This window comes from Pituophis catenifer, unplaced genomic scaffold (genome assembly GCF_029215685.1).
Source record: "Pituophis catenifer annectens isolate HBS135680 unplaced genomic scaffold, rPitCat1.0.hap2 SCAF_1, whole genome shotgun sequence".
Lineage (NCBI taxonomy): Eukaryota > Metazoa > Chordata > Lepidosauria > Squamata > Colubridae > Pituophis > Pituophis catenifer.
Window position 1 is genome coordinate 279,509,751 of NW_027256881.1, and position 22,937 is coordinate 279,532,687.

A 22,937-nucleotide genomic window follows, 5' to 3' on the forward strand; every position below is an offset into this window, starting at 1 on the left:
TAATTGCATTTTGCTTTATTCTTCCACCCCAAAGACAATGCCAGTGGATTTTAAGATTTATTTTCACATATTTCATTAGCATGCAATGAGAAACTAAAGTGTCGTTATAAAAAAATCTGGATCTCATTATGCATTTGGTACATTATATACAATATGTCTTCAGTGAATATTGTTTGTACATATATAATGGCTAGAGTGAATCATTACATTGAGAAGTACAAGGGAATATATTTATATTTACTTTCTGAGCTATAACTACTAAGCTGAATTTGATGACGTCAAGAATCTTCTCATATATCACCAGTATGCAACATTGATATGTTTTAGCATTTCTTTTTAAAGCAATTCACCTTTTTACAGTGACTTTACCCAGCCACTAAGTCTCCCAATACACGCAGTCCTCACTTAGTGATCATAATTGAGAGCAGCAAGTCCACCACTAAGCTCCACAGTCACTAAGTGAAACATCACGTGACTGTGACAGGCTTACAACTTCCCTTCCTCTTTGCTCATTAAGCAAAGCAAGTTTACTTCTTCCTTTTCTATTTATTCTGTTTGTTACAAGCTAGTTAAGAAACACAGAAATGGCAATGGTGATCACTGAGAGGGTCATAAATGTGAGGAATAGTCACAAGCTTTTTTTTAAAATCACTGTCCCAACTTCAAATGGTTGCAAAACAAAGCAGCCAGTAATCAAAGACTATCTGTATATCTTTTGGGGTTTTTTTGTGAAGGAGTTCAAAATTTTTAATTGTTTCCAAATTTTCTATAATTTGGAAGCTGATATAGAAGGCATTTTAAACAAATATTTAAACATATTTAAAAGTACCACATTACTTTTTTCCCCTCAAGATTCAGTGTGTGATAGTACAGGTATATGCAATTTTTCTGGGTAGCAATACTTACACTTGAAAAAATACTGAAAAGATAATTTCAACTATCTTCTTTTAGGCTTAAGAATGTAAATCAAAAGGTTGTAATCACTGCAATGCAAAATAGGATGTGTAGAGAACACAGCAGAAGGCAAGTTTCCTCAAAATGATACTAGTAGAATAGCAAAAGGTGTCATAAGAAAATGACTAAACCTACAGAAAGGCCAATTCATACTTGTTCAGGTACATCAGCATTTTCTACTAATGTGGATCCATGGCATCCACCAGGATCCAAATAACTACAAATTCTGTTGAGTTAAAAATTTTACATAAAGATACGTTTCTTTTTCAGATTCTTTATCATCAAGGAAAGTTTTCTGCTTTACTATGCTGAGAGTGAAAAGAAGAACTTTGAAAATAATCGGTACTTCAATATCCATCCAAAGGTTAGCAACATCTCCAAAGACATTCAGATAGAGTCTTGTTAGGAGGGAATCTAGAACGACTGGATTTCTGCTTCACAAAACATATTTGTGTACTTAAATGAACTTTTTTAAAAATTAAATGAAGCTACACTGTGTATTTAAGATTACTTGGATGGTAAACCATCAAATATAGCATGTACTTTTAATCTCCTTGAAATCCAGATTACTCTTTCCTTGTTGAGCTTCCAACAAGCCTGGAAGTTGTGCACTTCAGAAAACATTTGAGGACAACTAGGATTGTGTGAAGCCATCTGGAATGATTGTTTTGATTGACTGATTGATTGATTCTGTTATAATGATATTTGTTCCTTGACGTAAGCAACTCAGAGCCGTTAGGAACTGAGCAGCATATAATTATATTCAGTAAGTAAATAAATACAGATAGTCCTCTGTTGACAACCATTCATTCAGCAAGTGTTCAAAGTTACAATGACACTGAAGGACACTTACAGCCTGTCCTCAAAATTGAAGCCATCACATCATCCCCACAGTCACGTGATTGCAATTTGGGTGCTTGGCAACCAGCTCACAATTACAATGATTGTAGAATCCTGTGGTCACATGAGCACTCTTATGACTTTCATAGCTGGCTTCCAACAAGCAAAATCAATGGGAAAGTCAACCACAAGGTCATAGATGGTGATCATATGACACTGCATTTAATGACCATGCAGGATTTGCTTAAAGGCACAGTGGTTAGAATGCAGTATTGCAGGTTAACTATGCATTCCCCATGCCAGCAGTTCAATCCTGACCTGCTCAAGTTTGACTCAGCCTTTCCACTCTTCCGAGGTCGGTAAAATGAGGACCCAGATTGTTTGGGGGCAATATGCTGACTCTGTAAATGGCGTAGAAAGGGCTGTAAAACATGATGAAGTGGTATATAAGTCTAAATAGTATTGCAGTTGCCATTGCTTAACATGAATTAGAACTTAGGGCGGTATACAAATTTAATAAATAATAATAATAATAATAATAATAATAATAATAATAATAATAATAATAATAATAATAACAACAACTACTACTACTACTACTACTACTACTAGTACTACTACTGCTGGAATTTGCTATCATAGGTCAGTATGGTTATGTGATATCACACTTTATGACTATATCATTTAGCAACAGCATTCCAGGTCCCAATTACTGTCATTAACCAAGATTACCTGTAAGTAAATAAAGCTTCTCCATTCTATACTTCTTATTCTTGAAATTTTACTCCTTTTCTGAACACCCTGAACATTAGGAATTTCACGAACTGTGGGGCTATGCATCAGAGTGGACTGGCTTAAGGCTTCTGACATTCACTTTGCTTTTATTCAGAAACTCAGTAATAATTCATGGAGGTGATTATGCCCTTCTGCCTTTAAATAAAAGGTGCTGCTAAATATACAGTATATGCTCAGCCTGGGAACAGCATGTACAGTTCTCTAGGTGTACTTCTGTTAGCCCCCCCAAAACTTCCTTCTTTTCACCAGTTTCATTTAGAAAACAGGCAACATCAGTGTATTTTCTGTCTTTATGATGAATTGGCAGTCAAGAGTACTTTTCATCTACACCTTGTAATTTAAGAGATTTACCAGCTGATCTTGATCTATGCTCTATTGCTTCCATAGCATTATTTTAGATATATTTTATAGTTTGTTGTTTAATAAAACACCTTTATAACTGGCATTTTAGTAAAAACACCAGTACAAATTACAGACCTTGATATTTTTATATAAAATGCCATTATCACACCAGGCTTTAGACTTTAAAGACTTCTCTCCCCCCCCATCCCCACCCCATGCAGTTGAAGATATATAACATGATTTTCACCAATTCCATTTTCTTCTATAGTATCTCATGCCAAATGTTGGTATGGTAGGTTTCAGAAGGCTCTGGGGGCTGACAAATCCATGGAAATCCCTTCCTTCTTCTTTTGTCAATCATGAGCATTTTGCAGATGGGAAATGCTCATGACTCGGCTGTTTTGAAATAAGCGCAAAGCAAACCAAGAAAAGTTTGTATAGAAGATGAAATCTCTTTGATCATCCAATTCTTGTGCCATGCTGGAGATTCTGGATAAAGAGAAACATCCTCAATTGCACTGGGGGAAAACACAGGTGGCTCTAGATAAGCTACCCTAAGAGTATTCTAGCAATAGGATGCCATGCTTGAAGATTTTGTCTTCTCTCATGGTGACAAACTATGTTTAGTGTAACTGGCCCAAATATATAGCAATAGCAATAGCACTTAGACTTATATGCCGCTTTACAGTGCTCTTACAGCCCTCTCTTAGCGGTTTACAGAGTCAGCATATTGTCCCCAACAATTTGGGTCCTCATTTTACCCACCTCGGAAGGATGGAAGGCTGAGTCAATCTTCAACATGGTGAGATTCGAACTGCATGCAGCCGGCAGTCAGCAGAAGTAGCCTGCAGTACTGCACTCTAACCACTGTGCCACCACGGCTCATCCATATGATCTATCTGCTGAATTTGGCATTAATTGAAATATTGAAGAAATGTTAAAGATTGGCTCAAGAAGAAATACATTCCAATAGAGTAAGCTAGAGGTCACCAGTGCATGGAGAACAGTGGCCAAACACTCACTGTTGAAAAAGTTTACAACTAGCAACAACATGTTTGAATTATTTGTACTCCTTTTCCTTTTTGGAAGAGGTTCTTATGGATCAGGGAAGCTAAGAGAGCTTCCAGATAAAGCCTTTGTGTAAACATTCTTCCACATTTACAGAGGAGGAGGAGGATAACTTTCAGTCATTACCAGCTTATGATTTTTATCGTTTCCACTTATTTTCTTTCCATAATACCAACATATAGGAACAAATGAGAAAATAAACTCATTGCAAATTTGTAACACTTAACACTGTTGCAAATTTGTGAAACAAATAGGAAAGAACCATACATCCCATGACAGTAATTCTTTCCACTCCTACACACTGTTCTTGACAGAATAGGTCCTTAAATTATGAGTACCATAAGTACAATTGGTTGCATTTCACATCTATATCAGGGGTGAAATCCAGCAGGTTCTGACAGGTTCTGGAGAACCGGTAGTGGAAATTTTGAGTAGTTCAGAGAACCGGTAGTAAAAATTCTGACTGACCCTGCCCCCATCTATTCTCTGCCTCTCAAGTCCCAGCTGATCGGGAGGAAATGGGGATTTTGCAGTAATCTTCCCTTGGATTGGGAAGGGAATGGAGACTTTACAGTATCCTTCCCCTGGAGTGGGGTGGGAATGGAGTAACTTCCCCTGGAGTTGGGTGGGAATGGAGTATCCTTCCCCTGGAGTGGGGTGGGAATGGAGATTTTACAGTATCCTTCCCCTGCCATGCCCACCAAGCCACATCCACAGAATTGGTAGTAAAAATTTTTGAAACCCACCACTGGTGTGTTAGTATCTGTGAGCTAAGTGAGCCTTGAACAGCAAGGCCCAGAGTTAAGAAAGAGTTCTGTTCCTAACTCTATCAGTAGTGGGTTCTTACCTTCGCTATCGGTTCGGAACTGTGAGTGCGCATGGCGCTTCTGCGCATGTGCTGAGCGCCCGTGATGGTGTCTGGGAGGGTGGGCAGAGCCTCCTGCCACTGTTGCTACCGGTTTGCCCGAACTGGGGCAAACCAGTAGAAACCCACCACTGAACTCTATCCTTAAGTTGAATTTGTATGTAAACTGGAACAGGGTATTTAGTCAAATGTTTGTCTTACTATGTAGTCAGAAAAAATACAGGAGTATGACATCACTCGAAATAGACAAAAAGAGGACAACATTCCACTTTCTCTAGCTGGGGAATTGTTGAAGCCATGCCATGCTTTCAGGAACCATTGAAAACAGGCTGAGCAGTATATTAACATACATGCACTATTTTGCGACACTCATGGAGACGTTATGTAGCTTCAGTGGTTCATTGATTTGCAGGGGGTAGAGGATGTGCCACCTGCCTTTTCAAGTCAGATCTTGTTGCCAGTCAGCCACTCAGCCAGAGTTGCTCCAAACAGTGAGATAGGAAGTATATTAAATAAGTAAATAAGTAGGTAAACAAACAAACAAACAAATAAATAATTTTTGCCATTTTAAGGACTACAATCAGCCTGTTCATAACTAATGGCTGTTTCTAAGCCATAGTACTTTCTGTATATATTTATCTGTTATCATTAGCTCTATGAGGACCACCATTCTGGATGCCCATCTCTCAATCTTATCTTGTTCTAACTGCATCATGTCACTTCTCAATTGTGATTGTAACCAATTGTCTGAAATATTTGGTGCCTCCTCAGGGTGTCATTCCTCTTGGTGGATGCATCGTAGAAGCCAAAGAAGAATCCAATATGCCTTATGCAATGAAAATCTCTCATGAGGACTTCCATGTAAAGTGTTTTTCTTCTTCTTTCTTGTTCCATTTAATAGATTTTTAATACTACACAAGTTGCTAATTAGACAGTAAAGAAGTAGATTGCCCAACAGAAGCATGCAGCAGAAATATCCAAGCAGCAAAACAGTGCTCCATCACTGGAGGTTTTTAAGAAGAGATTGGACAGCCATTTGTCCAGAATGATATAGGGTATCCTACTTACGCAGGAGAGTTGACTAGAAGACCTCCAAGGTCCCTTCCAACTCTGTTATTCTTTTAATCTGATTTCCCTTTGGTAGTTTATTTGCTAACAGACTGGGTGACCTGTGATGTTTTACATGAGTGTAACTGCCAGTAAAGGTAATTGTTAGCTGTGACTTTAGAAATCCCTAAGATTTTTCATCCATTTGTAGACTATCACTTTCAATTGGTTAACTTTCACTACTTTCTTCCAGGGATCAATGCAAATTGTTTTCACAACATTTACCATTCCCAGTATTACTCTGGGAAAGTCATGCAAATAAAACTGATGTATGTATTTGCAGTTAGTCTTCTTTTTTTTAATCATAGTAATGGTTGTTTGTTTTCCTCTTTAATGAGCTGTGTTTACATGCCAGTTTCTCTTGAAGAAAAGATGGGGTTTATGATTTGGGGTTGTTGGTTTTTTAGGGTAACATTGTACTAGCAGCAGAATCAGCTTATGAACAATCCCAGTGGTTGGAGATGCTTCAGGAGTCTGGAAAAGTGTAAGTGTGCCATGCAATCACCCCATTTTGCTGGTCTTGATTTTGAATTGTACCCAAGTCACTATTACTTTTATTTTGGAGCTCCAGTGGTCATTAGGCATTGCGCAGTATGGTTGCTTGGATGCTTCTTCCTTTAGCAGCTTTTCTCTTTAAAATAGCCTGTCAGGATAGAGAAAAGATGGGAGAATTATGAATGAAGAGTGACAACATGAAAGATCAGTGCAAGCAGGGCCTGGAAGTGCTCATTGGTTTTGCAAATATTTTGGTTAATATAAACAGTTCAATCCCACAAGTATTACTACCTTGGAAGAATTCACCATGCAGGACTTCCAATAAGTCCTGCTTTTGCTGATCCCATTATTTTATCTGCCTCTCAGGATACACAGGGAGTGCGTCATATTATTTATCACTGCTGTTGTTGCTGCTGTTACTATTATTAATTAAATATATAAGGCTGTCCAACTCCATTGCAATTCTGGGTGGCACATAATCACTTTTAGACATATGCTTTATTCTTCCAACAAAATCAATAGAATGCTATTGTGTACGGATTGCCCTGGGCTGTGGACTTGATTTTAAGAATGTGATTGGATGCCCAACTTGGTAATTGCTTACTGAATCTATGATATTCACATAGCTCTGAGTAGAACCAATTAATAAACAAAAAAACAAAAAAACAATATCCTTATCAAGGAGAAATCCACACCCTCCACTAACACTGGCAGAGCAAACTACTGCAAATAAATTGGGAGCAAACTCCACACTCATTAGCACTGATGGTGTTACCTAGTCAGGTAATGAAACTTCCAAACAACCAAATTCAGAGAGCAACAAGGACTCCACAATTCAATGTTGAGCTATGTATATTGTCTTCTGGAGGAATCAGATATTACTGTCTGTGTCTCTGCCCTCTCTGTTAACACTTTGTTTCCCCAGTTCCTTTCAAATTTGTTACCTCCCAAGACTTCTCTGTTTTTGATATCAACTTCTCTTTAGGCTTCTGTCGAATAGAGAAAACCAGTCTGATCTAGCGATTAAGGCACTTAGCTAGAAAGTGGGAGTCTGTGAGTTCTAGTCCCGCCTCAGCTATGAAAGTCAGCTGGGTGACCTTGGGCCAATCACTCTCAGCCCAACCCACCTCATGGGATTGTTGTTGGGCAAACAGGAAGAGGAAGGTGTATTAGATATGTTCACCATCTTGAGTTATTTGTAAAACTAATAAAGGCAGGATGAAATATAATAGAGGGAAGATAGCAGAACTCCACTCTTTCAGCAAGGAACACAAGGTTTAGCTGTTCGTCATTTCCCCTCTATTTGTCAATTTCAATATTCCCCCTCCCACAATAAGAAAGCAAATTGTTCATGGGCTAGTCAGTTTCAATTATTCTAGAGGACCTAACTGGTTGTACATTTATGGCAGGAATTCCCTCCTCTCTAAAATTCTTTTAGCCCTTGTGTTTTCCAATAGATTTTTAAAAATTCAATTATTTTAATTTTAGGAAATGTGCAAATATTATGTAAAACAAAAGGTCAAACAAACCAACTGAGAGAAGTTAGGCCAAGCTCTGAAGTGAAAGCCTTCTGGTTTCCAATTAGTGATGTTTTCCCTTCTGGCTTCTGATATGTTGAAAACAGATGGCAGAAATCCAAGGAGCAAGCGAATGCCATGGCCTATGAGTGGCACTGAACAATTGAGTGTTAACAATTCAGTGAAGGCAGGAGAAGGATTGGTAATGGAGATGAGAGATAGCAAATGTTATGCTGGCCTTGTCTTGCAGTCTTGCAGTGACTCAGGGATGACTAAATATCATTTTAACTCAGCAGTGGGAAAAGGCTGCTAGGAAAGAAATATCATTCTGAAGAGAAACTGTGGGATGGAGCCTGCATTAGCTTCTTTCCTTAATATACAGTACATCTGACCCACAAGGCAGCCACATAAAATGCATTTCCTAGATCCCATGGAATGCAATGGGATTGACTTCTGGGTGAATGTGTCCCAGGCACAGTGGTTAGAGTGCAGTACTTCAGGCTACTTCTGCTGACTGCCAACTGCCTGCCATTTGGCAGTTCGAAACTCACCAGGCTCAAGATTGACTCAGTCTTCCATCCTTCTGAGTTGGGTAAAATGAGGACCCGGATTGTTGGGGGCAATATGTTGACTCTGTAAACCACTTAGAGAGGGCTGTAAAGCGGTATATAAGTCTAAGTGCTATTGCTATTATCTTGGTTAGGAATCTTTTTCCCACTTGAATCCAGCTATAACACAAGCATACATTTGCAACATTTTTTTTCTGCCATGTCCCTATGACCTTGCCTCCATGTGATTTCCTCAGGCCCTGTGTGAGACAGGCCGAAATCATTCTCATCTGTGCCTGTATTAAAATAGAATCTCCACCCTATACTGCTATTACCCAAGAGCAGCCTCATGATATATAAAATTAATTAGGCTTATCACAGGGGTGAAATGCTCCTGGTTCAGACTGGATCGCCTAATCTGGTAGCAATGGCGGCGGGTGGTTTGGAGAACCGGTAGCAAAAATCCCTCCCCACCCCCATGCCCAGCTGAGCTGCATGATCATCAGAGGCTTTTTATTTTATTTTTAAAAGCATTTTCTCTACAACCTCTTCGGCCGAAAAAATGCTTTTAAAAGTAAAAACAAAGCCTCTGCCGATCAGGCAAATCAGCTGGGATCGTCAGAGGCTTTAGAAAGAAAGAAAAGCCTCTGCTGATCAGGCAAGTCAGCTGGGATCATCAGAGGCTTTTAAAAGCATTTTTTACAACCTCTTCAGTGGAAGAGGTTGTAGAAAAAATTGTTTTAAAAGTTAAAAAAAAAAGTTGGCCACGCCCACTCAGTCATATTACCACCACCACCCCAACCAAGCTATGCCCACAGAACCAGTAGTAACAAATTTTACATTTCACCACTGGCTTATCACTATTATTTTGAAGGAAAAGTAGGTGCCTAGCACTGTGGGAATAGAAGCAAGGTAGGGATCAGCAATGGGGACAGTCAATTTTGTTCTTGATTGGTTTTCTGACACTTCAAGGATGGGGTGATGATACTCATTTCAACAGTGGGAAAAGCTCCATGTCAAATGGATAAACATATCTGGCTTGAAGAGAGTCAGGAGGACCTGTTCATTTCAAGGGCTCTTGACTCCTGTCATCTATCTTTAGCTAAAAATGGAGAATGTAATTTAGAAGAGGAATATTGTAGCCAGAATGAGTGGAATTAGTGATCCCATCAAAAGGGCAGTACACAGTAAATGGCCCCAGATAGTTAAAACAGGTTAAACAGGTTTTAACATGGTTAAAACAGCTTTAAATTCTTTGCTGATGTAAAGCTTATGAAACACCAAGGGTCAGGCTACAGATTCATCTAACCACATACTTCTCCCATTAAGTGCAATGCTGTTCTTCCCAAATTGCCAGCTTTGCAGGGGAAAACAGCCCAGACTGATGTCCTAATGTGGGAAGTTAAGAGGGGAGCACTCACCTTTTGTCTCTGCTACAGGACTAGTTTTGCCATTTGGGTTGCCATTCATTTCGACAGGAACTTTGAGGGTAAGGTTAATTTACATTTAGAGGGACTTAAATGGAGAGTACAAGAGAGAGCAATAGATGATGATCTCTTACTGGGGTGGAAATGTAGCACAGATTTGCAGGAGGGAGGGGGGTCTTTCCCAAGGAGCAGAGACAGAGTGCTTTAGTCTGCCAAGATTCCTGGCTATAGGCCAGCAATAATAAATTACTCTGGAGTAATTCCTCATGTCATTAGCTATCTTCTAATCTACGTAGTTTGCTCTGTCCTGCTCATCTTCTCTCATCTTTCCTGCCCAGTGCTTCAAGGCAAATACATTGAGGAGCATCTTTACTGCCTGGTACTAGCTTAAAATAGCTTTGAAGAATTGCTTCAACAGTCATGCAATTGTTTAGTTAAAGAGGGTAGCTTGACTGTGAAGGTCAAGAACATTCTGAAAAATGTGGCTTCAGTAGGATTGCGGGAGCCAACTAGCCATCTGTGACAGAGCTGTGCAGCAAGTTCTATCTCCCTTTTTATTGTGCTCTCAACTTGGGGAGAGAACAGAATAGGAATTAATGTAATATCTCTCACCCCCTCACACAACTGAGTAAATCTATGCCAGCCAACCATATCTCAATGCAGCAGTCATTTGGGAGTTCTTCCAACATTCAATATAAGGGGAAAAAATCCATCTTGAACTTCCCATACCTGCCTGCAACATAAATCTGGGTTCTGTAGTCATCTAAGGTGAAACCTGGTCTAAATCCTTAGTGTCCTGATCAGTGGTGGGATTCAAATAATTTAACAACCGGTTCTCTGCCCTTCCAACAACCAGTTCATCAAACTGCTCAGAAAGTTAACAACCAGTTCTCCTGAAGTGGTGCGAACTGGCTGAATCCCACCACTGGTCCTGATCCATGTGTACTTTAGGATTCCCAAATTTCATTTTGCAGACTCGCAAGAAATGGAAGCAGTTTGCACACAATGTTGGACAATTTTATATTGTTCAATATCTTAAGTACCAAATGATAGAGTGCCAGTGAAACATGAGAATTGTGGTTTATGATTTGCAGCGAGGGTTTGGAGCTCCAGGTAGCAAGAGGCAAATGTCCAGGCCAATATATTGAAAGAAAAAATTAAAGTAAAGTAATGAATTATACAGGCACCCTGTTGTTATGGCCCTTTTATTGTTTGAAGGAAAATTAGTTCCATATTCCTTCGTAGCGCTGGTTATTTTCATTTTCTCCCACTTTATCTGTTCAACTGAATAGCACAAAAAGAAGGCAAGACTGCCAGCTATTTTCAAAGTTCTTTTCTTTTGTCTTGGGGGAAAACATGAAAGAAGGAAACACCGTCTCCCCTTGTTTGACACCTAGGAAAGGAGGAAATGGAGGAAAGAAAAGAAGAAAGAGAAAAGGAGGCTGTTTTCATTCTTTAATTTCTCTTTCTTTTCCCTTTTTTGAAGGACCTGGAGAAATGCTCAGCTGGGTGAAGCGATGATTGAGAGCCTTGAAGCTCAGGGACTACAACTGGCCAAAGAGAAACAAGAATATTTAGGTTGGAACTAATAGCAGCATATATTTAAAAATTATTATCATTTGTACATGAACCTATTAAATAGGGCAGCACAACACTTCAGATGCAAAAAGGCTTTAAAAGGTGGTAGTTCATGATACCTGAGATTTCCTCACAGACTCTTCTCTGGAATCGCTCTGCAATTACCGAGAACAGTCAGGCAGTCCCAGGAGAGGTCTTGAGAGCTGCAGACAGGAGGCACCTAAGCACCCCGTCAAAACTTAAGCAGCTTTTTCCTTGGAATCCAAAGTGCTTTTGAGCCCTAAAATGAGGCTACTCAGTTCACAGTCACTGTCTCCCATTGTGCGGCCTATTTTTGTTATATAAGCCTCTAACCAGTTGGGAAGATGATAGTATAGAAGCATACCAGAGTCTTAAGAACTGCTTTGGAAGTTTCCCACATGCTTAGGAAGTGGTCTTGAAGATAAGAGGTGTCTCAGGGGTGCCTGCCTTCCAGCTTTGGGAAGCCCTTGGAAAGGAACCCTCTCTGTCTCATATCACCATCTCTTCAGTACCTGGCCAGGTAATCCCCAATTTACAACCATTCATTTAGCGACCGTTTGAAGTTACAACGGCACTGAAAAAAGTGGCTTATGGCCCTTTTTCAGACTTACAACTGGCATTGCAGCATCCCCATGGTCAGTGATTATAATTCGGATGCATAGTAATTGGCACATATTTATGATGGTTGCTCTGTCTGGAGTCATGTGATCACTGTTTGTGACTTGCTGCTGATCAGCAAAGTCAATGGGGAAGCCAGATTGAATTAACAACCGTGTTAGTAACTGAACAACTGAGGTGATTCACTTAGCAACTGCAACAAGAAATGGGGCAAAACTCAGTTAACTGCCTTGTTTAACAACAGAAATTCTGGGATCAATTGGGGTGATAAGTCGAGAACTATCTGTACTTCCAAGCTTTTTCACATCTACAATATATAATCCCTATGGTTTTATGCCCAACGATGGCCATGATAAAGGTTTCATTTGATGGTTTGATTAATTCTTGTTCTTGTCAGCCATTTTAAACCTTTGTACTCCATGCTGGTATAACCAATGGTGGGATTCAAATAATTTAACAACCGGTTCTCTGCCTTAATGATTTCTTCCAACAACCAGTTCATCAAACTGCTCAGAAAGTTAACAATTGGTTTTCCCGAAGTGGTGCGAACTGGCTGAATCCCACCACTGGGTATAATCTTGTTAGACTTGTTGTCTCTGCTGAATTTTCATTGTGTTTTTGATGCCAAGTGGGCAGTGATGTGCATCTGAAGACTCTTAGCCTCTTCCCCATGTGAATTAAGATCCATCATGAGAGATAACTACATTAGGCTGAGTTCTCCATAGAATGATTATGCCTCTCCCCTGTGCAATCAGGGTTCCAGATCTTGGTCAAGTACTGTAACTTTGTTCCAGTTGTTGGTCTTCACTATAGAGCAGCCTTCCCTAACCTGGCCTTACATGCTGACTCTGAATTCTGGGAGCTGCTATTTAATAAGGGAGAACTGGAAGGCTGGTGCAGGCCTCCCTGTCAATTCAGAGGGACTGGCAATGAAAGGGAGAGAATTACGTTTCTGAAGAAAACTTCAGTATATGAGACATGCACCACTTTAGGGAGTAAGGTCTACTTCAAGCCTAGGTAGCCTGGTGCCCTCCACCAGGCTACCTGGTGGAGTTTTCATACTAAAATGCCCAACAGCTCCAGACAACATGGATAGTCATAAGGATGATGGGAATTGTAGTTAAAAATCTCTGAAGGAAAATCAGATTGCAACATTCTGGTGAGTCCCATAGAGCAATCTTTTATAGCTGCTGAGAGAGATTGGCTCTTTTGCATGTTTAAGCTGGTATAACTAATAACCTTAATCAAGCAGCATGAGCTAATGAGGCCAGGCAAAAGGAGGACAAAGTTAACGAGAATTTCAGGAATACAGATGGTTTCCATAATCTAAGACAGTCTCCTATTTCCAACTAAAGCCTTCATATGACAGGGGGAAAAAAACTTGTGTAGGGGAAAAAAACAATTAGAATGTTGTGCAATCAATACTCCCCCATATGTATCTCTCCTCTTGCTTCATATTTTCTCTTGTATTTTAACTCGAAGCAGAGTGACATTATTCATAGGTAATTTATAGAAAACAACCTGGTGGGTAGCCATATATTTTACCATACTTGTTTTCTAGGCAACATCCACATTATTGCTAGGAACACTATTATTTTAATGCCCACTTTCCCCATCGAAGTCATAACCTCTTAATAAATCAAAGCCTTCTCCACTACTTTACTCTTGGCCTAATTTAGCACATATCCTGTGATTTTACTCTCATCTGTTAAATAAAGGTGATGAAGCTGGTGAGAGAATTGCAAATGATAGCATATTGGTTTTAGCTAAAGCTCTGCCGGGAAAACTACTAGTAGCAGGGCAAATTATTCTTTGTTGTCATTTTTTATGGATGCAACCAAAAACAAGCTTACTGAAGCTACCTCATAAGGTTCAAATTAGAACATTGTGCTGTACAAGAACCAAAGCTACATTTTTCAAGATCCATGTAACCTGTCTGATAATTTTCAATTATCCCTTCCATGGTGATTACTTTCATTGGTCATTGTCTATTTGCAGATAAACTGATGGAAGAAACAGAGGAGCTATGTCTACAGAGGGAACAGAGAGAGGTTTTTTTCTCATTTTAATTGCTTAACTTACATACTGAAATATCTATCATCTATTTCAATAGTTCCACTGAATTACAGTGTAGTTGGCCTCTGCTTGCTTTTTCCCCTGTCTAAAGTTTACTGCTGAGTTTAGACACCCTTCTCCCAACCTTTTGTCCTCCAAATTTGTTGGACTATAATTCCCATTACCCATTAATATGCTGGCTAGGCATCATGGGCTTTTCATTAGACTATTTGCCAATCACAGGATTTGCCAGTCAATTTGAAATAACATGATGTCTCTATTTGTAAGACTAGGGGTTCTTTCTCATATTGAACAAATTGGAGTCGCATTGTCATTTTAATGTTGCCTTTGTTTCACCCAGGGATATTGCCTCCCTGTCTTGGTTTGGTTTCTGCAAATAGAAACTATTGTAAAGGTATGAGCCTGATAAGAGCCTTGGTGGTGCAGCAGACTAAAGCACTGTTAAGTAACACCAGCTGCCTGCAATTACTGCAAGTTCAAATCTCACCAGGCTCAAGGTTGACTCAGCCTTCCATCCTTTCGAGGTAGGTAAAATGAGGACCCGGTTTGTGGGGGCAATAAGCTGACTTTGTATTTAAAAAAAAAAAAAACCACCGCTTGGGGGGCCCCGAAAGCCCTACTAAGTAGGTATATACAAAAGTATGAAGGCTATTGCTTAACACATTATAAGCGGCCCTGAGTCTCCGGAAAAGGGCGGCATATAAATCGAACCAATAAATAAATAAATAATGCTTAACAGTCAGAATAGAGGGAGGGAGATGGAAAAGAGTGTCTCAATTCTATGAAGAGCAACATTTCTAGTTCTTAATAAAAGCGACACCTGGGTGAACCCTTGGTTGAGTCTTTGCGATAAAACAAGATAAAATTCCTTTCCCACTCTGTCATACAATTTCAGCTCGTATTCAAAAGAGAATTGGAAATGTAGCTTTCTAGTGCTCCATTGCCCTCCTCCTACGTTTCACATGTGGGGAGGGAGAAGGGGCAGTTCAAGCCTGCAGTATAGAAAATAAGGAAAGTGACCTTGAGGGAGATATGTGGGAGAAAACATACTGCCTGGGCAAACAGTGCTGATTTTTTTTTTTAAGTTCAGAGAAATGAAATAACATTTGGAAGTGGTTCAGGCAGATGTCATCCTGGAGGAGATACTGTACAACACAATCAGACTTGCAAGATTCTGCTTGTATTATAACATAGACCAGAGGTCTTCAAACTTGGCAATGCTATGCTATGCTGGCTGGAGAATTCTGGGAGTTGAAGTCCACAAGTCTTAAAGCTGCCAAGTTTGGGAACCCCTGACATAGACAATCTCAGTAAAAGTAGTTTCGGCCTTCCCATGGAGCTGATTTCCTGGTTTGGACTATCTAGTGGGGCCAAAATGCAGAAAAGTTGAGTGGGGAAGTCTGAGTGCTGAGACATCTGGTGGGGGAAGATGTGGACATTCTCAATCCTTGAGCATTGTGCCATTCTATCGATGCTTTCTTGTATAGGAAGTAAATCCTATAATATCTCATAGACCTCAATACTTTATAGGAAGTAAATCCTATAATATCTCATAGACCTCTTTTCCTGAGGAGAGTTAAATGTGTTGGAATAATTATTGGAATCAATTGTTGCCTAATTTAGATAATGACCCAATTTTTATTTACAGATCATAGCTGAGGCAGCTAAAATTGTCTTTTGCCGCTCCAGTTTTTAAAGCAGTATTTTCCCAATTCTCTTGATACAGTTTGCCCAGAACACAAATTTGTTATTTTTAAACTTGAATTTAAAAAATAAACTCTTCTATGAAATAATAGTCACATGCTGCATAGAAGTTCAATTTGAGGAAAAAAGGGAGCCACTAGGTTCTGTCAGTTGCTAGTTCTGTCACTATTTACAGTAAGTATTATCTAGTTCTATGCTATTTGTGCAACTCTCTGGCTAAGATGGACCACATCACTAGTATTTGGTCAGACAGGTATTTCTGGATGGTTACTCATCAACATATCTTGCCACAGTTTGGGATGTCAGTCTAGCCCCCGTTCGCAATTATGGCAGCAGCTCTGGTGACCACTACATGTTTCCTGCCTCCTCCATTTTCTCCTCCTGGGGAGCCTTCTTCAGTAGCCCAACCACCTAAACAGGTTGCTGTTCAAATAGTGGGTACCATTGGGTCTATTACAATGTTTTTGCTGCTTATGCAGACAAGGAATTTCATGTGCTTGTACTTTTGACTGCTTTTATTAGTTGGGAGGACACCAGCCATGAGATCAGAACTGTGCTTCTTGGTCTTTCCCTGCCATCCCTACCATTGTCTTCTATATTGTTCAAGGAGGACAAAACTTGCTTGCAATTGTTGGCTATTTCACCCCATGCTCTCCTCCATCCCTGTGGCCTGTCAGCAGCCTAGTTTTGAATGTGACTTCAGTATTCATTTGAAGCATCTAGGCCAGTGTTTCTCAATCTTGGTAGCTTGAAGATGGGTGGACTTCAACTCCCAGAATCCCCCAGCCAGTGCTGCTGGCTGGGGGATTCTGGGAGTTGAAGTCCACCCATCTTCAAGCTACCAAGATTGAGAAACACTGATCTAGGCCATGTTCAGAGATAGCCCAGATCACAGGAGATGTGAGGAGGAGATGTTGCATTGGGCAGGAGCATTGGTAGTGCTCCCTCATGCTTTATTCCATGTACCTCTCCATGCCCACTACCTGTTAGTTAGTTAGTTATGCACCCTGAAACACAGGAAATCCCACCAGGTAGTTAACAGTGGAACCCAGAAAGTGGTGGGTAGGTGAAGGCAATCCTGGAATGGGAGGACAGTCTGCTCTTTGAAGCCCAAGGCAGCCACTTTTTTGAAACAGCAATTTCTTCACTGAGGATCAAACAGCTACAACGTAAGGCTGATCACAGACTAAACTCCTAGTGATTATGAGGTGTGATAGGGAGTTATGTCATCCCAATGCTGAGAGTGTGCTTTTACCCGTCTACTTTCTTAGCATACTTTTCCTCTTAAGACTGAAAAATGTTAGTTGTGGCTGCACAACTTTAAAACAGATGCTGTCTTTCTCGCCCCATCATTTAAAAAAAAAAAAAAAGCTTTCCAAAGCACTCTGTTTTAGAAAAGTTCCCAATGTTTGCTAAAAAAGCAACCTGTGAGGGGGGGAAGTGCATATACAGCAGACTCATAAATCTTAGTTTGTGTTGATCATTAGCTGATCACTAGTGTCAACCTTTACTGCCTTAGTTGTACTTGTTACATAGCTGTGTTAATGTTCAAACTTTAACTAGAAAGTGAACTCTGCAGTCGTTTGAATTCTGCATTTATTGTCTTTTTCTTAAGGCTCTGGAGCATCTCAATCAAGTATTGGAGGCAGAAAAGCAGCAGTTTGAAGAAGTAGTACAAGATCTTCGAGGGGAACAGGAGCAGATTAAACGGTAATGCCTCTCAGCCATCAAGAGAACCAAAAAATAGCTGGCATGAATGGTAATTTTTAAATATGGCTCACAGCCTAGTTAGCATTACCTGTACAAGTTGAGCTGTGCGTTGGCTGAGGAAAATATTTTCCGCATTTTGTACAAAATGACAATTTTGAAGCAGTGCCATCTTCAGGAGAAATCAGTTCTTTTGGGACACTTCCACACCACCAACATTTCAACCTCCCTCCCTCATTTCAGACAAACATTTAAAACTCAACCTTAATCATCTTTAATTCTTCTCACTTCAAAACATCCTGAGCCAATGAAAATTTACCCTCTTTCACTCCAGCTGACTAATGGGAGATAGTGGGTCGCACCTTGCTGCTGCAGTCACTGGACTGAGTAAGTTCTAAACAATGCAGAAATAGGATGGTGAACCTCTGTGGAGGAAGGAGTATAGAAATGGCTTTCCTGAGCCTAAATCCAGGAGATGGAAAGAGATGAGAATTTCTGCCAGTGGAAAAACGCAGGAATATAAGACAGTATATCCACATATTGTGAATGCGGTACTTCCACTTAAAGAGAAATGCATACCTTCTTCTTCAGATAAGACAGAAAGCAAAGGACAGAAAGTGCTAGACATTTGTGTTTTTCACTTTCTTCTAAATGTCACACTGCATCTATCCCTTATCTTAAACTACCCTACTTTTAAGATATAGCAGCAAAAAATACATGTTGATGCTTGCTGATCCTATCACGAAATCAGGTCATTTGTAATGAAAAAATAAGCTAAGTCCTTGTAAGAGTTCTTAGATTTTCAGTAGCTAAATTTTTTCTTATGTTATGTATTATCTGTTATATTACGTATTAAACATCATGTTGGCAATGTAGCTATATGACCTGACCCATGTCAGAAAAAAAAAGAAAGAAACACAACTTGCAATTCTAAGATTGAATGTATCCGGTCGATTTCATTTTTTTTTTCACTATCTGAACTTCTCTAAAATTGTGATGCCAACATTTGGGGATGTGATTTCCTGCCATTTTTGAGTTAGGAAACATATTAAAAATGTAGCATAGGCTTTAAAATAGATTGGAGTCCATTTAAAAAAAAATAAAGCACTCAAGTATACCCTCAGTATTCTAAAAATAAAAAAAAATAAAAATTTCCCTCATTTCTATCTCCACCCTGCCTACTGTGATCTTGAATGTCTCCTCTTTGAAAACTTACATGATTAAAAAGACGCCCAGCCTCAGTCTTGTATTACAACACAGAGTTGAAAAATATGCTTCAATGGCCTTTGCGTGGTTATTTCACAGAGAGCTGGAAATGACTGCCCAGTCCCTCAAAGGAGTAGAAGAAGAAAAAAAAGGACTACAAACTCTGACAGAAGCATTACAGAAGACATTGGAAGTAGGTGCTTGATTTTTCTCCTGATGGCAGCCTTCAATGATTATTAAATGGCCTCCTTAGAAATAACTAAACAATTGAAATTACAAATAAAAGCTGCAAAGAAATGTTGAGGTTTCAAACACAGCTTGTTCAGCAGTCAACCATGCCCTCTTTCATTCCATCTCTACATCCCAAATGAGAGTGCAATATTCTAGATCCACTGAGCATCCTTGTTAAGTACTCCATTTAGGGGGCCATTTAGTATCCTTGTCAGTCTTAGGTGATCTCACCCTTTCAGGCAGATGTCTTTTTAAGCCTTCCTTCCTTCCTTCCTTCCTTCCTTCCTTCCTTCCTTCCTTCCTTCCTTCCTTCCTTCCTTTCTTCCTTCCTTCCTTCCTTCTTTCCTCCCTCCCTCCCTCCCTCCCTCCCTCCCTCCCTCCCATCTTGTCACACTTCTGTATTCTTATGCTTTTCTCCAACCTACTCTTGCATGAATGGTGCCCCTTTGACTACATCGTCATTGGCACTTAAAGAAGTAGTTTATACAGTAGGAGCTCCTACCTGCCAGAAATATTGGGCTTATTCAGTGAAATAGGCATCTTGAGATTTTGTCGCACATTTGCTTTTTATATGTTCAATGCCTCAATGTTTTTGGTTTCTAAGCTAAAGAAAAAGGTAACAAAGGATGCAGCTCATTAATACAAAATCTCCATTCCTCTTCTTAATGGCAAATGAACCATCTCAAAGCTAAGCTGATGCTTAGTTAAATGAGGAAGTTGCCTGCAGTTGCTGTCTGGGGATGTTCTGCTGATGATGATTAGAGATTTCATTGTCATTGTCGTTTTACTATCAGGGATATAGATCTTTGGAGATATTTTTGCTTGAGGTATGAAGATCATTCGGTTTAGTTAAGCAGCTGAGCTGCTCCTAGCTATTCACTTCAGGTTATCACATATATTAAGCCAAGCCTTCCCAGTTATTTTTCTCTGTTCTTTTATGTGTGCCTGAAGGAATGTAAGTTGTCGCCTTTATTTTTGTTATGTCTGGTACTCTGTGTGAAATGATCCTTTGAAGAGTTCTCTTGGGAGTAGGAACACCAGCTTTCTTCTGTTTTGCAGATTTTCTCAGAAATGTATCACTTTTTTCTCCATTCATGAACGTGATAGACTTTATTCTAATCTCACAATTGGCACCTGTTGTTGGTGTAGCATCTGTGCATTTAATTTTGCATGACGGGTAGAAAAGTCCCTATTTGATACCAATATGAAGGTATTATTCTAATAAAAAAATTAATCTGCTAGGTTTCTCTTTGATAAATTTTGTATTAAAGCACAGACACCTTGCTAGGTTGGCAATGACAACCATCCTTTTGATCCTACTACAACTCTAACGTTGTGGAAGTTGCCTTTTTCAAGGGTAACCCATCTAAAAGTCAGTCATGGGAAGGGGGGAGAGGAAGAAGCCCTGGTCACTGCTTAACCTGACTGTATTGACTATCAGGAACTCTCTCTGGAAAAACAAAGCATGCTGGAGAGGCTGGAAGAAGATGGAAGTCATTTGCAGCCCCAGAAAAGTCCTTCGGAGCAAACTAGTGCCACTGGGGACCTGAAAAATAGCCTCCATCAGATTGAGGAGAAAATGCATCAGCTGCTGAAGGAGAAACTCTTAGCAGAGAAAAGGTGAGACGGGGAGAGACTTCCAAACTAAAAATATTACAACTTGGGGAGTTGACTTTTTGCATTTAGAGAGACAGTAGAGTCCATAGCCCTGGCTCATTTCTTCCTCTGGCCCATCAGCTGTTCTTATGGTTGTTTTTATGTCATTATTCTTTTTATTTATTTCTTTACAAAAAGTAGGAACAGCAAGTGAAATTTACACAAGGAATCTATTGTTTCCCATTGGAGTAGAACGTCAACCTGGGGGTTGCAGGCTGGCACTCCCACAAATTAAAGACAGGAAGGAGAGAAACGAGATGACAGTATCACTGAATGTTTTTTTTCCTCTGCTGCTTCATAGAATGAAAGAGAATGAAGAACGCTCCCGAGCTCTGGAAGAAGAAAGGGAGTTCTATTCCTCTCAGTCACAGGCCCTACAGAATTCCCTATCTGAGCTGACAGCCGAGAAGCAGAAGACCGAGAGAGATCTCAAGGTATGGTAGTACAGTTTCTATTATGGTAGAGGTGGTTCTTAGCAGTGGTGAAATCCAATTTTTTTTACTACCGGTTCTGTGGGCGTGGCTTGGTGGACGTGGTGTAGCTTGGTGAGCATGGTTTAGTAGGCATGGCAGGGAAAGGATACTGCAAAATCTCCATTCCGAATCCACTCCAGGGGAAAGATATTGCAAAATCTCCATTCCCACCCCACTCTGGGGCCAGCCAGAGGTGGTATTTGCCGGTTCTCCAAACTGCTCAAAATTTTTGCTACCGGTTCTCCAAATTGCTCAAAATTTCCACTACTGGTTCTCCAGAACCTGTCAGAATCTGCTGGATTTCACCCATGGTTCTTAGGCCTAAAATTGGCCCCACTTCCCTTTTCAGTTTCCTGAACTCCTTATGGCTTCATTAATGAATTTCAGTTTCCTGTCACGTAGTGTCTACATGAAACAGACTTAAGGGAGATGAACAGTGACCTCACTCTACCATTAAGCAAATTTTTTGTAAAATAGGAGAAGACCCTGAATTTGTCCACATGATCAATCCTTTCATTGAGCTTTATCTCACCAAATCAATTTTTGGTTTGTTCTTCTAGACCAAGGGTGTCAAACTCAAGGCCCACAGGCTGGATCTGGCCTGCGAGGTGCTTAGATCTGGCCTGTGGCACTGCCTTGGAAATAGTGAAGGACCGGCCCACAGTGAAATTTTCTGCCAGGGAAAATGGAGCTTGTGAGGGCTGTGTGTGGCCCTCACGGGCTCCGTTTTCGCTGGCAAAGTGCCAGCAAAACAAACTACTACCAAAAGTGGCATTTGATCACCCAAGTGATGTTGAGCTGGCCACACCCACTCTGGCCATGCCTACCCCAGTCCCCACCCCCCTGCGGTCAAACACAACTCTGATGCGGCCGTCAATGAAATTGAGTTTGACACCTCCGCTCTTGACAAAAAAAGAAAGATGACCCAGTCTGTGTTATAGAGACAGCCAACAATCTCACTTGCCCTTCTTCTACTGCTGAATGACACAAAATAAAATAACATCAAGAGAAGGGAACTGGAGCTACCCCCAGGCAGTGTACCAATTGTTTTAAAAAAAAAAAACCACACATTTCTTGCTTCTGTTTGCAATTTGCTGTTGTATTTCTTTTCTGGATTTTTGGGGGGACTGCCTCCTTTCCTTCTGGCTCAGGCAGAAGTGAAGGTGCGTATGGACCTGGAGAAACGCCTGCAGGAGGCTGAAGAGGCCCTGCAGAGCCTTGAACAAGGCTTAAACTGCAAGCACCGCAACAAAGAGAAGGAGGAAAAAATGAAAGCTGACGTCAGCAACCTGAAAAGTAAGTGGAGCTTCCCCACTGCTGCTAAGTAGCCTCTACAATAAAACTACCACTTCAAAAGAAGTCTCACCTTGCAGATGCCTCCAGCTGGAAGGATTAGCCAGTGAATCCTTGTATAACTGTGAGTTGTGAATCTGCTAAACAGTCCTCAGGAGTGTTGCAGTAGCACTTTTGGCACTCTAAAAATAAGCTAACAAAGTCTAGAAAGGAGTACGGGGAATCATTATGGGTGAACTTCCTGAAGGAGGATCAAATTTAAAAAAGCATGAAATGTATCTTTGTATTTCATCTCCCTGCTTTTTTTAAAATGCAACCTCAGCAGGTGATAGCTGGGTTGAGAAGCTAAGCAAACAGTACTTAAATCAGGGACCACAAGGGAATCCCACAGCTATAGCCTAGACCAGGGCAATTGT

General features: G+C 40.3%; 1 protein-coding gene across 1 annotated transcript in view; it reads left to right on the plus strand.

Annotated features, from left to right (window-relative positions):
- PLEKHD1 (pleckstrin homology and coiled-coil domain containing D1) overlaps positions 1-22,937 on the plus strand; it is a 35,807-nt gene that overhangs the window by 9,469 nt on the left and 3,401 nt on the right. The window contains exons 2-11 of the mRNA XM_070931261.1: positions 1,225-1,318; positions 5,636-5,725; positions 6,379-6,455; positions 11,445-11,536; positions 14,174-14,226; positions 17,571-17,665; positions 18,968-19,061; positions 20,541-20,719; positions 21,057-21,189; positions 22,380-22,524. Coding sequence (XP_070787362.1) covers positions 1,225-1,318; positions 5,636-5,725; positions 6,379-6,455; positions 11,445-11,536; positions 14,174-14,226; positions 17,571-17,665; positions 18,968-19,061; positions 20,541-20,719; positions 21,057-21,189; positions 22,380-22,524 — 1,052 coding nt within the window. The remainder of the gene's footprint in view (positions 1-1,224; positions 1,319-5,635; positions 5,726-6,378; positions 6,456-11,444; positions 11,537-14,173; positions 14,227-17,570; positions 17,666-18,967; positions 19,062-20,540; positions 20,720-21,056; positions 21,190-22,379; positions 22,525-22,937) is intronic.